The sequence below is a fragment of the Sus scrofa genome, chromosome 2 (genome assembly GCF_000003025.6).
Source record: "Sus scrofa isolate TJ Tabasco breed Duroc chromosome 2, Sscrofa11.1, whole genome shotgun sequence".
NCBI classification, from domain to species: Eukaryota; Metazoa; Chordata; class Mammalia; order Artiodactyla; family Suidae; genus Sus; species Sus scrofa.
Window position 1 is genome coordinate 144,430,854 of NC_010444.4, and position 14,772 is coordinate 144,445,625.

The 14,772-nt window shown below is 50.1% G+C and overlaps 1 protein-coding gene across 14 annotated transcripts in view; it reads left to right on the top strand.

The window, feature by feature from the left end:
• Nucleotides 1-14,772, top strand: part of ARHGAP26 (Rho GTPase activating protein 26) — a 476,857-nt gene that overhangs the window by 129,620 nt on the left and 332,465 nt on the right. For all 14 annotated transcript variants that reach the window (XR_002342097.1, XM_013987610.2, XM_021085444.1 and 11 more), the window contains exons 2-3: nucleotides 11,739-11,834; nucleotides 13,399-13,460. Coding sequence is in view for 13 of the 14 variants with exons in the window: in XM_013987610.2 (XP_013843064.2) it covers nucleotides 11,739-11,834; nucleotides 13,399-13,460 (158 nt within the window). In the remaining variant the exon portion in view is untranslated. The remainder of the gene's footprint in view (nucleotides 1-11,738; nucleotides 11,835-13,398; nucleotides 13,461-14,772) is intronic.

The following is a 14,772-nucleotide window of genomic DNA, read 5'->3' on the forward strand; positions in this document are numbered from 1 at the left end:
TCTAGCCTGTGTGATTTGGGCATGGTACTTTTCTAAGACGTCTAAACCTCATGCATGGAGGGGGCAGAGGAACTGAAGGGTGTTACCTCTCAGAGGGCCTGCACAAAAGGCATAGGTTCAGAGATGGGAACGTTTTGAGGTTTGTTCGGGATCCCCACTCTTGGGGCTGTGTTAGTATCCGAGGCAGGGACTGTTCTGTCAGAGTGGCGTTGAGCAGCAGGTGTGGCTCCATTCTCACGTGGGGTTGGCAGTGATTCATCCCGAATCTGGAGGAGGGCTTCTCCGGGACGATGAAGAGGGAGAACTGGGAAGAGCCCCTGCAGCTCCTTGGAGTCCTGCCACTGAGAGTCGGGAGGTGGTTGGAAAGGCTGGTTCGAGAGCCCAAGGTGCTTGAGGCGCTCACATTCGTAAGCATCCCTTTTCCAGTGTCCTATCTCCTTGCAGTAATAGCAGAAATTGGGTGGGTTTTGGGTTCATTTGGGGGCCTTTCTTTGCTGGAGCTGAAGCTTAAGAGTTGTAGCAGCCTTCCTTTTCAGTGACTCATCCACAGTGTGAGAGAGCTGCTTTGCTGGATCGATTAAATCTGGAGTGGACACAGTTTCTATTCCATCTTGGTCCCTTGTTTTAGAAGAGAGAGGTCTCATTTCAGCACATTAATAGGCATAGATTTAAAAGCTGTGCAAGTGGAATCAACATCTGAAGGAAGACCAGAATTTCTTTAAAAAGTAGTCTGACGTCGATTGTCATAATCATGAACAGTTTCATCAGATTTTTGTTTGAATACCTGATTTTTTTTTTCAATCAACAAACTTTGGAAAAGCCCTAGGAATTGCCTGATGAAGTAGCTTAGAGATAGGTTGAGCCTTTAATATGGTAAGTCCTTGGGCTGATCTCCCAGTTGCCATTCTGGAGACCTCCAGGATTTTCCCTGTCAGCAATTTTCATCCAGTGTTGGGCCTGGCCTTCACCCACAAGCATGTGAACTAGCTGGTAGAAGTCAGAGCATTCTGGTTCATACATTTGAATGGCTCTGGTAAATTCCTCAGCAAATCAGTGAGGATCGTTGATTACTTTGGGAAAAATCTTTGACTGTGGCTTGCAGTTCAGCTTTAGTCCAGGGAATGTAATAAATTAAGGGGTTTGGCCTTTGGATCTTCTGAAAGCTTAATTTTAAAGGGACAGGTTCTGATAGGTTTAGAGGAAAAGGGGGTGAGGAGAATTTCAAGAAAAGAAGGGAAGTGTGGTGAGAGCATTGATATAGGGAGCTGCAGGTGTAGGTGGCGGAGAGGCAAAGGAGGAAGACAGCACTGGAGGCAGAGCCTGACACCAAGGAGCCTCGGAAGAGGAGCCAGAGGCTTCAAAAGCCCTTTTATCTCTCTCTAATCATTTGTTTGTCTCAGTTCATCTTTTTTTTAATAAAAAAATTTATTATGATTGATTTATAATGTTCTGTCAATTTCTCTTGTACAGCAGAGTGACCCAGTCATACATATATATACATTCTTTTTCTCACATTATCCTCCATCACAAGTGATTAGATATGTAGTTCCCTGTGCTATACAGCAGGATCTCACTGCCTGCCTACTCCAAGTGCAAGAGTTTTCATCTATTAACCCAGATTCTCAATCTATCCCACTCCCTCCCCCTCCCTCCGGCAAGTAGGACTCTGTCCTCCATGTCCCTGATCTTTTCTGTTTTGCAGATAGAACATTTGTGCCGTATTGTAGACTCCGCATGTAAGTGATATCATATGGTGTCTGTCTTTCTGACTTGCTTTGCACAATATGAGGGTTTCTAGTTCTATCCATGTTGCTGCAAATGGCATTATTTGTCCTTTTTTATGGCTGAGTAGTATTCCATTGTGTATATGTACCATATCTTCATAATCCATTCATCCATTGGCAGGCAGTCAGGTTCTTTCCATGTCTTGGCTGTTGTAAATAGTGCTGTGGTGAACATACAGGTGCATGTGTCTTTTTCAGTGATTTTTTTTTCTGGATATATGCCCAGGAGTGGGATTGCTGGGTCATATGGTCGTTCTATATTTAGTTTTCTGAGGAACCTCCATGCTGTTTTCCATAGTGGTTGTACCCATTTACATTCCCACCAACCGTGTAGGAGGGCTCCCTTTTCTCCATACCCCCTCCAGCATTTGTTATTTGCAGATTTACTAATGGCCATTCTGACAGGTAATAATCACCTGCTCCGGGTCCTGTTACTGGAGGGCTTTTGTATTAAGGAGGAACGGCCCAGCCGGAGAAAGAAGTCTTTCTCCTCCCTCCTGGGCCCTGTTATCTTTGCAGGACATGAGAGCTTACCCTCCTGGCCTCTTGACTCTTATTTTAATCGAAGTTTCTGTTTGTTAATTTTTACACATTATAGATCTGTTGCTGCATCGCTTAATTGTCATGGTCATTGATTAGCAAATGTTCATCTTGCACCTGCTGTGTGACATATACTGTCATTAAGCTAGTCCTTGACTTCCTTATCTAACATCTAAGTGATTAAATGTTGCCGCTTAAACTCTCCATATTTTTATGAGGAAAAGCTGATATGGCACTTGGGTAATACAGGTGTCTTTGTATACATCGTTTGTTTATTCACTTGACCCTTGAATGATGCAAGTTTGAAATGGATGGGTCCACTTATATGCAGTTACTTTTCAATTATAACTTCGACATGGTCTGTGGGTCTGTGGTTGGTTGAGTCTGCAGATGCGGAGCACCTGACTGTGGAGGGACAACTATAAATTAAATGCAATTAGCCCCTGTGTTAAGAGTCAGCTGTAATGATATATATACAGTGATGTTACTGGTCACTCCTAACTGGACCTGAACTTGGAGTTTTCAGTAGGGAGCAGAGTTTCTTTGAAGCCCTCGTGCTCTCCTTATCCCTAGGCTGAGTGGTCTGGGTACCAGTGTCCAGTTGAGAGTTGTCGCCTGCCATCCCACCAGGAGAAATCCCCTTGACTGTAGTTGCATGTCCTTGTGGTGAATCTGGGTGGAAAGAGAGACTGGAGGTCCCAAAGCTAAGTTCTGGGCCGGTTCCTTAGCGAGAAGCATAGTCAGTGTTTAAGTTGATCTTGTCTCTCTTCTGTAGAAAAATCTGGTTTCCATTTCTTTAGGAAGGAAGTCCAAATTCCTTAGCTTGGCATCGAGTCCTTCCCGGGTTTGACTCTAACCTCTCTTCCTAGTCTTCTATCCATTAGCTGAACTTGCCGCTATTTCTGGGTAGGTCCTCTGCCTTTGTATCCCTTTGCTTCCCATTCTTGCTTCTAGAATACCTTCCCATGCCACCCTCCCCTGCCCTGCACCTCTTCTCATTTCTATAAATCCAGATAGTACTGAACTTCTAAGGTGCACTTCATTTTTTTTTGGTTTCCCTTTTAACTCATGGTTTTAAAATGATTTTTGTTTTTTCCATTATAGTTGGTTTACAGTGTTCTGTCAATTTTCTACTGTACAGCACAGTGACCCAGTCACACATACATAGAGACATTCTATTTCTGACATTATCCTCCATCGTGCTCCATCCCAAGTGACTAGATATAGTTCCCAGTGCTATTATACAGCAGTAAGGTGCACTTCAAATGCCTCTTCCTGTTCTTTTTTTTTTTTTTTTTTTTTTTTTTTTCTGGGACGCCTCCTCCAATGGTCCCTGAAATAATATCCCTCTTAGACTTCTGTGGATTTTTTTGTTTGACTGATTGATTGATTTCTTTATTTAAACTCTCAAATTGCCTTAGCATGTACTGCTCTAATATGTAAGTTTGTATACACACTTAGACCCTTCTAAATTGTGTTCTCCTCAAGGATATGGAATGTATACAGGTCATTTTTTTATTTCTTTGAGATCAGATTCTCAATTATTTGCGTAAATAAGGCAATGTGGTGTGGTAGCTAAGAGTTTTGGGGTCAGAGAGACTAGGTTTCTTCTGCTCCCCCTCATTAACTGTGTGACAGGCCATTTAACCTCCCCGAGTCCGTTTACCCATCTGCAAAATGGGAGTAGTTATCCTGCACCTCAGCAGGACGATTGTCGGGTAGGATGATTTAAAGTGCTCGATGATTTAAAGTGCTCGGTAGGTACGTGTTCCACGTTCGTGCACAATTAACTAGTGCATGGTATATTTAAAGTCACTTTGGGAGTTCCCTGGTGGCTTAAGGGGAAAGGATTCGGCATTGTCACTGCTGCAGCTTGGTTTTGATCCCAGGCAGTCCCAGGAACTTCTGCATGCTGTGGGTGCAGAACTGCCCCCCCAAAGATATTTTGATATAGATTAACGTGGGTTTGGGTTTCTTCCTATTCTTGAAGGAGGTTTTCATGTAAAGAGAATTAGAAACCTCATCTGGAAACGGCTGCCACACCTGTCTTTGTTCTATTTGATTTTATTAAAAAAAAATCAACTCTTAAAATTTCATTAGCTTTAGTGCTCTGGTTGGAAAATCAAAATCTCCAGAGTCAGTGCTGGCTCTGGCCTCATTTAGGAAATACAGCTTTAGGGGAAATGGCCTTAGGAAAAGCACACAGCTGTGTTATTCGGAATGCACATTATGCGATATGCCTCGGTGGATGTGGTGGGTGAGATGAGCCGTTTTCTGAGTCTTCTCCAGCCAGACTGGAAACAGTGCAGAGACACTTTGGTGGTGACTTCATCCCTCCAGCTCCTCCTCTCCTTGTCTCAGGCTTGAATGGATAAGATCAGTGTAGGTTCTTGGAATGCACTAGGATGCTTCTTCCTCCAAGGAGGCCAGGCCCCTTCCCCCCATTGCTGATGGCGCCTCCACTGGACATCTCCCTTCCTGAGTGGGTGACTTCATCAGTAGGACAGGATCTGTCCCCGGCAGTGCACTGGGGCTTGGCCGTGGTCTCTTCTCCTTGGGTCTTGGCGCACGTTCTCTGGTACAGTTGATTGCCACCTAGAGGCCACAGGCAGCACTGCACATCTCAGAGGCGAGACGAAAGCTCTTATCCTGCCTGAACATCACGGTCTGTTCCTTTGGCTCTTATAATGTAGGGCTCAGGCTGTAGAAACATTAAACAACGGGATATCACTTGCTTTATTTACAGTAGAGCAGGGTAACTACGTTTAAAATGACAGGGAGTTCCCATCCATGGCTCAGGGGTAATGAACCAGACTAGCATCCATGAGGATGCGGTTTTGATCGCTGGCCTCGCTCCGTGGGTTCAGGATCCAGCCTTGCTGTGGTGTAGGTGGCAGATGTGGCTCAGACCCCGAGTTGCCGTGGCTGTGGCGCAGGCCAGCAGCTGCAGCTCCAATTGGACCCCTAGCCTGGGACCTTCCATCTGTTTCGAGTGCAGCCCTAAAAAGCAAAAGCAAAAAAAAAAAAAAAAAAAAAAAAAAAGCCAAATGCAGACCTGGGGGAATGGTGACTGCAGGGAAAATGCCTCTCACCAAGCACCGTTTCTGGTAGGCTGTGTCCTCAGCTTGGCCAGATGTGGGGAGAGGGAGAAGAGTCTCTGGGGACTCGTCTTTCATCTGTTTTAGTTCTAGGCTTGGGGACATGCTGGGACTGACTAAGGGGACACCTGGCTGTGACCAGCAGTTGGTGTGTTTATAGCCCTCTTGTCCTGGTCCCTTGATGCAGAGAAGATTTTGCTGTGTGTGCGTGTGGGCGGCTCTTGCTCCAGCTCCGGGGGAACCTTCCCCTGGAGACAGAGCAGGGGAGGGGGCTGTGTGTTAACAGGCAGCACGTGCTTACGATGGGAGCTCTGGCCAGACTCACACAAGTTGGAAAGTTTCTCCTCATGTATTTGATCTGCCTTTTTTTTTTTTTTTTTTAAACTTGTCAAGCACAGTATTGGGAACTTCACCTTTGATGAGTGTGAGGGACGATGCACACCCCTTGTCGTTTGTTCTTTGTGTGACACCCGCTCTCAGCCAGACACTGTGCTAGGCTCTGAGGATACAGTGGTGAGCATAAAGGGCTGGTTCTCACCCTTCTAGAACATTCCAGTCGCAGAGGTAGTAATCAAATAATTACCCGAACAAGATAAAATTGCTGTGGGGAAGAGGTACGTAAGATGCTGGGGGTGAAATTGGGGCGGGGTTTGGCCTGATTCGGGAAGTCACTGACTCCTTCTTGGAGGGAGGAGCTGTTTCACAGAGGGCTGCTGGTAGGAGTAGGCATATCCCAGAAGCTGGCGGGGGCCAGGGCTTCTAGAGTCCCCTGGTTGGTGGGGGGGATGCCCAGACCCTGTAGCATCTCTCAGGCCTTGGAATGGACTTTGTTCTTTGAGCTCTGGGAAACCATCGCAGAAGTCACTGCTGGAGCTGACATGGTTGGTGGCGAATGCCTAGAGGGACAGCCATGGATGTGCGGAGGGCAGGGAGGGGTGGTTGCCGATGCCCAGGCAGATGGCAGTGTTTGGTTTAGGGGTTGCTGATGGTGACGGGGGAGTAGGGAGAACTATGATGCTTAGGAGGCAGAATGGACAGGCTTGGGAAGAACACTGTTGCCATTAAGGGTGACACGTGGGTGTGATTGTGACTTGTGTGGCTGGAAGAGGCCCTTGGTTGGCTCTTTGGGGAGAAGGGGGGAGACAGAGAGAATTACCTGGGCATGGGGCTTGCGGGGCAGAACTGCAGTCTCCCAGGCTCGTGTCTACCTCTCAGCATGGGTCCTCTTGTTGGGGGATCTCACAGACCACACACAAGCCAAGCCATCGGATCAGTCCAGCAGCCTTGGAGGGGCAGCTCGTGCAGCCCAGTCCTGGGCATGCAGTGTGCATTGCGACACAAACCCCCTGATCAGTAGTTCAAGCATCCTTCCAAATGCAGGGTGATGAGGCGTAATGGGTAATCGGCTTTCAGAGAAGGGAGAGATGAACAAGGCCTGTGGACGTGGATGGTCTTGTGCGTTCAGCAGGTAGGAGGCCGGTCCTGTCGCAGGTCCTGCCCTTGTGGTCAGTCTTTATGAAGCGGTAGGTGGTTCTAAGTCTAGGAACAAGTGACAGAGGAGCAACACATTTTTTTAAAGTAGTTGTGTCCAGTCTGGTCCACCTTGCAAATCAGATGCCCTGAAAATAAGTCTGACGGTGAGCTTACCTTGAGCCCTTTGGTAGGTGTGTGTTCACATGCGTGTGTGCGCGTGCGCACAGGTGTGTTAAGTTTTATGCAAGGAGAAAAGGGAAAAGGCTTGACGGGTGGTATTACTGGTAAAACTTGTATAGATGCAGGTGGATTCTAACTTTAAAAATGAGGACGCACCTGCTGTTTCAGTGAGAGAAAGAACCGCACGGGGCTTTCTCTTCAACTCTGCAGCTTAGTGTCTGCTGTGGCGGAGCACGGCGTCTCCAGGGAGAAGGGCTTTCCTTCCATCCTCTGGTGAGCCCACAGCTTTGGGAGCAGGCTGCCAGCGCCCAGGCTTCCCGTGGCTTCCATAGCCCTTACCCGCCCCGTCTCTTCCCTCAGTGGCAGAGTCTCCTTTCTCGGTAAAGCGGTTCCTTGTCCTCCCCAGAGGCGCTGGCCAGCGCGCTGCCTCTCCAGCAGCAGATGTTTCTGCAAAGTGACTATTATTGCCTCTGCTTGGCTCCTCGCTGTGTCTTGCGCTGCCTGAACATGAAACAGTGGGGTTATATGAGCAGGGTGCACGAAGCTTGGCGTGCACCCAGTGCCAGGGCCAGCCTCCCCGCCTTCCGCTCTCCTCTGCCCGGAATGCCCCTGCGAGGTTGCCATGTGTGCTGAGCGTGGGCTCCGGGAAGCAGGCTCTGTGCTGCTGCAGCCCCAGCGTGATCACCTACTTCAGATGCCAGCACTTTTTTGGGGTGGAAGTAGCCAAGAAGCAGTGGCGTTTGTTTGTTGGTTTTTTGCTTTTTAGGCCCACACTCGAAGCATATGGAGGTTCCCAGGCTAGGGGTTGAATCAGAGCTGTAGCTGTAGGCCTGTGCCATAGCCACAGTAACTTGGGATCCGAGCCACGTCTGCGACCTACACCACAGCTCATAGCAACTCCGGGTCCTTCACCCACTGAGCGAGGCTAGGGATTGAACCTGCATTCTCATGGATACTAGTCAGATTCGTTTCCCTTGAGCTTTGATGGGAACTCCTGAAGCAGTGGATTTTGGATGTCATCTTTAAAAAAATTTTTTTTAAATTATAGTTGGCTTACAATGTTGTGTCAATTTCTGCTGTACAGCAGAGTGACCCAGTTATATATACACACACACACATATATACATTGAATGTACATGTATATTGTGTGTGTATATATATATATATATACACACACATTGAATGTACATTGTGTATATACAAGAATGTATACATTCTTTTCCCCACATTATCCTCCATCATGTTCCATCGCAAGTGACTGAATATCGTTCCCTGGGCTATACAGCAGAATCTCATTGCTTCTCCACTCCAGATGCAACAGTTTGCATCTACTAGCCCCAAACTCCCAGTCCATCCCACTCCCTCTGCCTTCCCTCTTGGCAACCACAAGTCTGTTCTCCACATGAGTTTGCTTCTTTTCTGTAGACAGGTTCATTTGGGCCATATATTGGATTCCAGAGATAAGTTCTAGCATATGGTATTTGTCTGTCTCTTTCTGACTTACTTCACTCAGTATGAGAGTCTCTAGTTCCATCCATGTTGCTGCAGATGGCATTATTTTGTTCTTTTTTATGGCTGAGTAATATTCCATTGTGTATACATACCACATCTCCTTAATCTATTCATCTGTCCATGGACATTTGGGTTGTTTTCATGTCTTGGCTGTTCTGAATAGTGCTGCAGTGAACATACAGGCGCATGTATCTTTTTCAATGAGATTTTTGTCCGGATATATGCCCAGGAGTGGGATGGCTGGGGCATATGGTCGTTCTATATCTAGTTTTCCAAGGTACCTTCATACTGTTCTCCATAGTGGTTGTACCCATTTACCTTGCCACCATCAGTGAAGGAGGGTTCCCTTTTCTCCACACCCCCTCCAGCATTTGTTATTTGCAGATTTACTAATGGCTATTCTGACTGGCAGTCATTACCTGCTCTGGGTCCTGTTACTGGAGGGCTTTTGTATTAAGGAGGAACGGCCCAGCCTTGCTTGGAACCCAAGCTGACACTATAGTGTGCTTACATGTGTGTCGCTGGATCTCCTGACAGCCTAGGGAGGTCTCCTCTCTCAGAGGCTGATACTTCTATCAGACGTTAAGACTAAGCCAGGGTTACTTATCTACCTGGTAAAGGAGGGACCTGAAATTCGAACCCAGGAGCCAGTGGAGGTGGAGTGAGGGCAGGGGGCTGGGGAAGGGGCTCATCAGTATATAACCAGGACCCTGTGCAGCGCAAGGGAGAAGCCAGCTGGCGACGATGGCCCCGAAGTCGGGGACTAGATGCCGCAGGTGTCCTCTGTACCTTTGTCCAGAGAGTTTCTCGGGCCGGAGTCACTCAAGCCCATGGTGAGTGCCTTTTCAGAGCCTAGAACTGGGCTTCTCGCTCTTTCCAGGACGCATTACCTAATGTCCCATCCAGGGGAGCGGCCTCTTTATCAGCTTCGCGGGGCCGGCAGCGCTTCTCGGCTTGTGCTGTGCTGGGGTTCTGGGTGACCTCGAAGAGGGCCGGGCTCACAGGCTGCTCCGGGTTCGCTGGGCCTGCCGTGGAAGGCCCCACAAAGGCCCGTTGTGCGTTATCAGCCACTTCTCGATTCTCCTTTTGGCAGCAAGGCTTTTGAGGCGCGGCGGGAGCTTTCCCTAGCCTGGCCGACGTTGCTCCTTTTTTCTGCTTTGTTGAGACGATGGCCCAGCTTGAGCCTGTCTCGCCCTCTTGGGGGCACAGGAGGGTTGATGGGCACATGGAGAAGCAGTCCTGTTCTGCCCTTTGCTCAGGCCGTCCTCTCTGATCAGAGGACGTCCTGGGAAGCTGAGACTGCGTACCACCTGCTCACATTCCACGCACTGTGTGGTTGGGCCACTTGCAGGGCTTCGTCTTCAACTCGGAAAGATCATTCTTCCTTGTTTTCTTCCTGCCTGCCTGTGGCCGCCCATCCTTCCTCCCCAGTGTTCTGACTTTGAGCTGCATCTCTTTGTTTCCTGACTTGCCAGGGAGTACTGTGGTTCTTGGGGATCTCCCCAGCCTGGCGGTGGCCAGTCTTAAGCGATGGTGCCCCATTCCCTGCCAGCATCTCTAGACTTTTTGCCAAGAACTATTCCATTAAAGTGACTGATTCAGGGAGAGGCCAGAGGCTACTGGCTGTCGGCTCCGGCGTTCTCCTCCACCGCAGGTGCCTTCTTGTTCTGGTGCCCAGTGGAGGGCTTGGCGCAACCACCTGGGGACCTGTGTCATTAAGCTCTGGTTGGGAGGGTTGTCCTGCAGCAGGAGCCCCTGGTAGCCACGAGCTGCCTGGTTGGCCTGAGTCGTAGAGCCGAGAACAGTGGGACGGGCCTGCCTGGTTCTTCACTGGCTCCTTTGCTCGGGATGAAGACTGGGCTTATTGAGCTCAAAGCAGGGGTTGGATTTGTATATAGTCATTCCCCCCCCCATTATTCAGTACATACTGAGCAGGTACATGGACAGGAAAGGAACCAACCAAACCCAAAGATGGGCAAAAGTGACCCCTAACCTCAAGGGACACCTCTAAGAGCTAAACTGAAGTGCTGGGCACCGCGGCTGCTTTTATCCCAACAGGTCCTGCTCATCTGGGATCCCCGCCCCTCCTCCCAGCGTCTTATTAAAGCCAGACCTCTTGTTTCCCTCCTCCGGGATTTGAACCTAATGCCATTTCGCCTTCAATGAGGGAAACATGTCCGGGGGTAATTTGAGTGATTAGCCTAATCTGCAGGAAGCTGCGCGTGGAATTAAGTTAAGCACATTTGTGCCAAGCAGCCGTGTCTGTCAGGCCACTTAAAGGTACCTTGGTGCTTTATGCCCTTCACAGAAGCTGAGGGTTCAGGAAGGATCATTGGCTTTTATTACTGTCTTAAATGAAAGCTTATTTTTTCAATTTGTCAAGGGTCTCCCAGAGCTTGCTTTATAGATACCATGTGTGGGGGGTGCTTTTGCCCCAACTCAGAACGCTGCCAGCGCTTCGTTCTCTGGCGGGGCTGGAACAAGGCGACTCAGGGCACCGCTTCAGGTGGAGCGTTGTCAGGCTGGCAGCCGCTCTGCTCTGCAAACTCGGGCCTCATGCGTCCTTGGATCAGAAGACGAGGCCCGGGTGCTCCAGTGCCACGGGGATGGGCAGTGCCAGGCCCTTCATGCCAGCTCCCTACCTAATGCCAGTTTGTCATGTGCATTGGGCTTCGGGGGGTGTATTGGTTGAGTCTGCCATCAGGGCAGCCTCGCGGACCCCGTGGAGGGGTGGAGGGCCAGTGTCAGAGCCGGCGCCCGGGGCCGTGGCTGCTCATGTGTAGAGGCCCCTGTGGGCTCAGACCCAGGCTTCCTCCCAGCCCTGCTCAGGCAAGTGGGCTCCCACCCGTGTCAGGTGGAGATGGCAGCATCAGTGTCACTGTGGAGCTTGAGGATTTACGGCAAGGACCAGAGTGATTAGAGGAAACACAGCCCCAAATTATCAACGTCTAAAGCAAATGGGTCATTTCATGCCATAAACAAATGTGTACTCTTTGGAATGTCCTTTCTTTTGGGCTTTGACGTGGATCCAAGAGCAGGTCTGCTAGCTGCTGTCTCAGTTGAAGGACTAAAAAAGTGCAGCAAATAGGCAAGGCAGTTGATTTCAGTAATTCTTTTATTTACTTATTTGTTTTACTCTTTTTCTTGCTAGACTTGTCTTCGGCGAAGCGGAAATTTGCAGATTCCTTGAATGAATTTAAATTTCAGTGCATAGGAGATGCAGAAACAGATGACGAAATGTGTATAGGTAAGTCCTCACCTCATAGAAGATTTTCTTGAAAGGTCACTGGTTCCCACACCTTGCAGTGTCCTCGCTGCGTCTCCCCGGGGAACAGGAGGCATGAAAAGTGCCATAAAAGAAGGCTTGTGGCAGCAGTGGAGGGGGCCGAGGTAAGCGAGGGGCAGGGGCCAGGGCTCCCCAGGCTTCTCTGAGTCCTGGGAGGTCTCGCTTTACCCTCTGGGCTGTGGGGGAAGCGTGAAGGTTGGTGATGGGGTCCATATCTCTGCCCTCCTTCAGCAGGCAGCTGCTGCCTGGTTTTGTGACGCTCTTTGCCCATCATAGCCCTGGCGGATTAGAGCAAAAGCTGAGCAGGGGTAGATGGGGGAAGGGTGACATCAGTGGTTAAAAGCGATCGAGCTCGTGGGCCGGGGTCCTAATGCAGCCGTGTTTTCTTTGATGCTCATGAAAAAAAAAAAAATTTGGATTACCCTATGTACATTGAATTCCTGTCAAGTTCCAATTTTCCAGCTTCCTGGAAAATTGGGGAGTCTGGTCAGCAGGCCCCGCATTCTGGCCTGGCAGGACCTGGCTGGAATCCTGTAGCTGCCGCCGCCTTCAGATGGCGAGGGAGGCTCAGGGTCCAGGTCCCAGTGACCCCCCAGTTCCCTTTTCTTCCTTGGTGAGAGATGGGGAGCATTCATCCCTTCGCCGTGTGCTGCTTCACTCCTCAGCACACCTTCTCCGTCTTCACGGGCATCATCAAATAAAGCCCAGGGGTTTATTTGCACTGTCAAATCAGGCACCTTATTCTTCTTCCACTGGGCATCTTGATTGATTCCATTAAGTGAGTGAGAGTTGAGATGCTCCCATTGAATGAATTAGGCCCCCAGGCGCTGAGGGAATCCCTGTCCCCATGCCGAATGTCGGAGTCCGGGGGTGGTCGGAGGCCATGGGGAGACGGCGGAGAGCAGGGGACTCCTCAATCAGGGATGCTTTTCCCCACCAAGACCGGAAGGTCTCGAACATCCCCAGGGCTACTGCCTGCAATGCTTATTGCCTTGGGGAATGATTCAGGCGGAGGGGGTCTGACAGCAGTGCTGCCAGCTGCCTTGCAGTCCTAAGAGGCTGCAGGACTCAGGAGGAGCCCGAGGAGAGTCAGAGACGGGGCTTCCGAGACCAGCCGTGTTGTTTGCTTAGCTCTGGTGCAGGGAAAAGGTTGGATCTGACGCAGCCCCGCAGCAAAGGTTGAGGAGGTCGGATCCTGGGCAGGAAATGCCTCAGCTCCTACGAGGAACTCTGCCCGCTCCAGCCCGGGGGCTGGACGGCATCCCATCGATCCTGGGTCCGCTCAGGAACAGGCAGGTCTTTTCCTTGGAGGAAACCCTGCCCTCTTGCGTGCCCGGTGGGGTATCCTGCGCTTCTGGGTCATTTAATGGTTAATGATCACAGCACAAGGGAGCCTTGGGAAGGGTTGTCCTTGGGCTCTGCCGGTGCCAAGAGATTTCAATCCGTAACATAATGGCTCTGTTGGGAAGGGTTCCTAGGGGACTGCCGCTCTATGTCCACCTCATGGCCCCTTTCTCTTTTCCAGCAAGGTCTTTGCAGGAGTTTGCCACTGTCCTCAGGAATCTTGAAGACGAGCGGATACGGATGGTGAGTGTGGCTGGGCTGCCCTGGGGCCTGGGCAGTGTGAGCACCTCGAGGGAGCACAGGAGTTGTTGTCAGAGGAACAGGGTTCGAGTCCAGGCTCCGTCACTTGAGTGCTCTGGGCCCTTGCGCAAGCCTCATCTTTGCATCCTTGCCGGGTTTGAGGCCTTTCATAAATGTTAAAGGGTTACCCTGGATGCCTCAGAACTACATGGGGTCCTCTAAAGATCCATCATAGGGGTTCCTGTCGTGGCGCAGCGGAGATGAATCCGACTAGGAGCCATGAGGTTGCAGGTTCGATCCCTGGCCTCGCTCCGTGGGTTAAGGATCCGATGTTGCCGTGAGCTGTGGTGTAGGTCGCAGATGCAACTCAGAGCCTGTGTGGCCGTGGCTGTGGCTGTGGTGTCGGCCAGCAGCTATAGCTCCGATTCCCCCCCAAGCCTGGGGCCCTCCCTATGCCATAGGTGCCGTCCTTAAAAAAACCAAAAAAGATCCACTCTAAGGGGTAGATATAAAGTCTATGACTTAGGGTCGATCTTTGGAATTACTTAACTTTGGGGAGCCCCAGATTCCCACAGGCAGGATGAGGATGTCCCACCCTGCTCCCTTTCTCCTCACTTCCTCCAACCTGCCCGGGCGCACGCTTTCACTTTTCATTCCACAGCCCCTGACACCGTGCCTGCCGGGTTGGTAGGCACCCCCCCTCAGTGCACACTGAGTAGGTGATGGAAACTACACCGAGTTCTTCAGAGAGAGGCAGTGTGCAAACTCAAGAATCAAATGCTGGAGTCCCCGTGCGGCTCAGCAGTAATGTACCTGATTAGTATCCATGAGGATGCAGGTTCGATCCCTGGCCTCGCTCAGTAGGTGAAGGATCTGGCGTAGCCGTGAGCTGTGGTGTAGGTTGCAGACGCGGCTTGGATCCCACGTTGCTGTGGCTGTGGTGTAGGCTGGCAGCTGAAGCTCTGATTGGGCCCCTAGCCTGGGAACCTCCATGTGCCACATGTGTAACCCTAAAAAGAAAAAGGAAAAAAGAAAAAAAAAAAAAAGAACCAAATGCTGATCTCCAGGTTCTTAGATAGCGTTTGTACTAGGATTTATTCCGAATAAATTCAGCATTCACAGATGAGGGATTTCGCATCCACAGGAAGTTCTTTTGCAGCCCCCTCTTCTCCCTAAGACAGCCCGAATGAAGTTGCACGCTGACCTGACTCCAGGTGGGCTTGTCGCGAGGCAGCAGTGCTCCAGCGCCTGGGGAGAGTCCATCCATGAGCATTTTCCTTCTCTTCTCGTGCTAACAGCCCATGGTTTTAGGAAT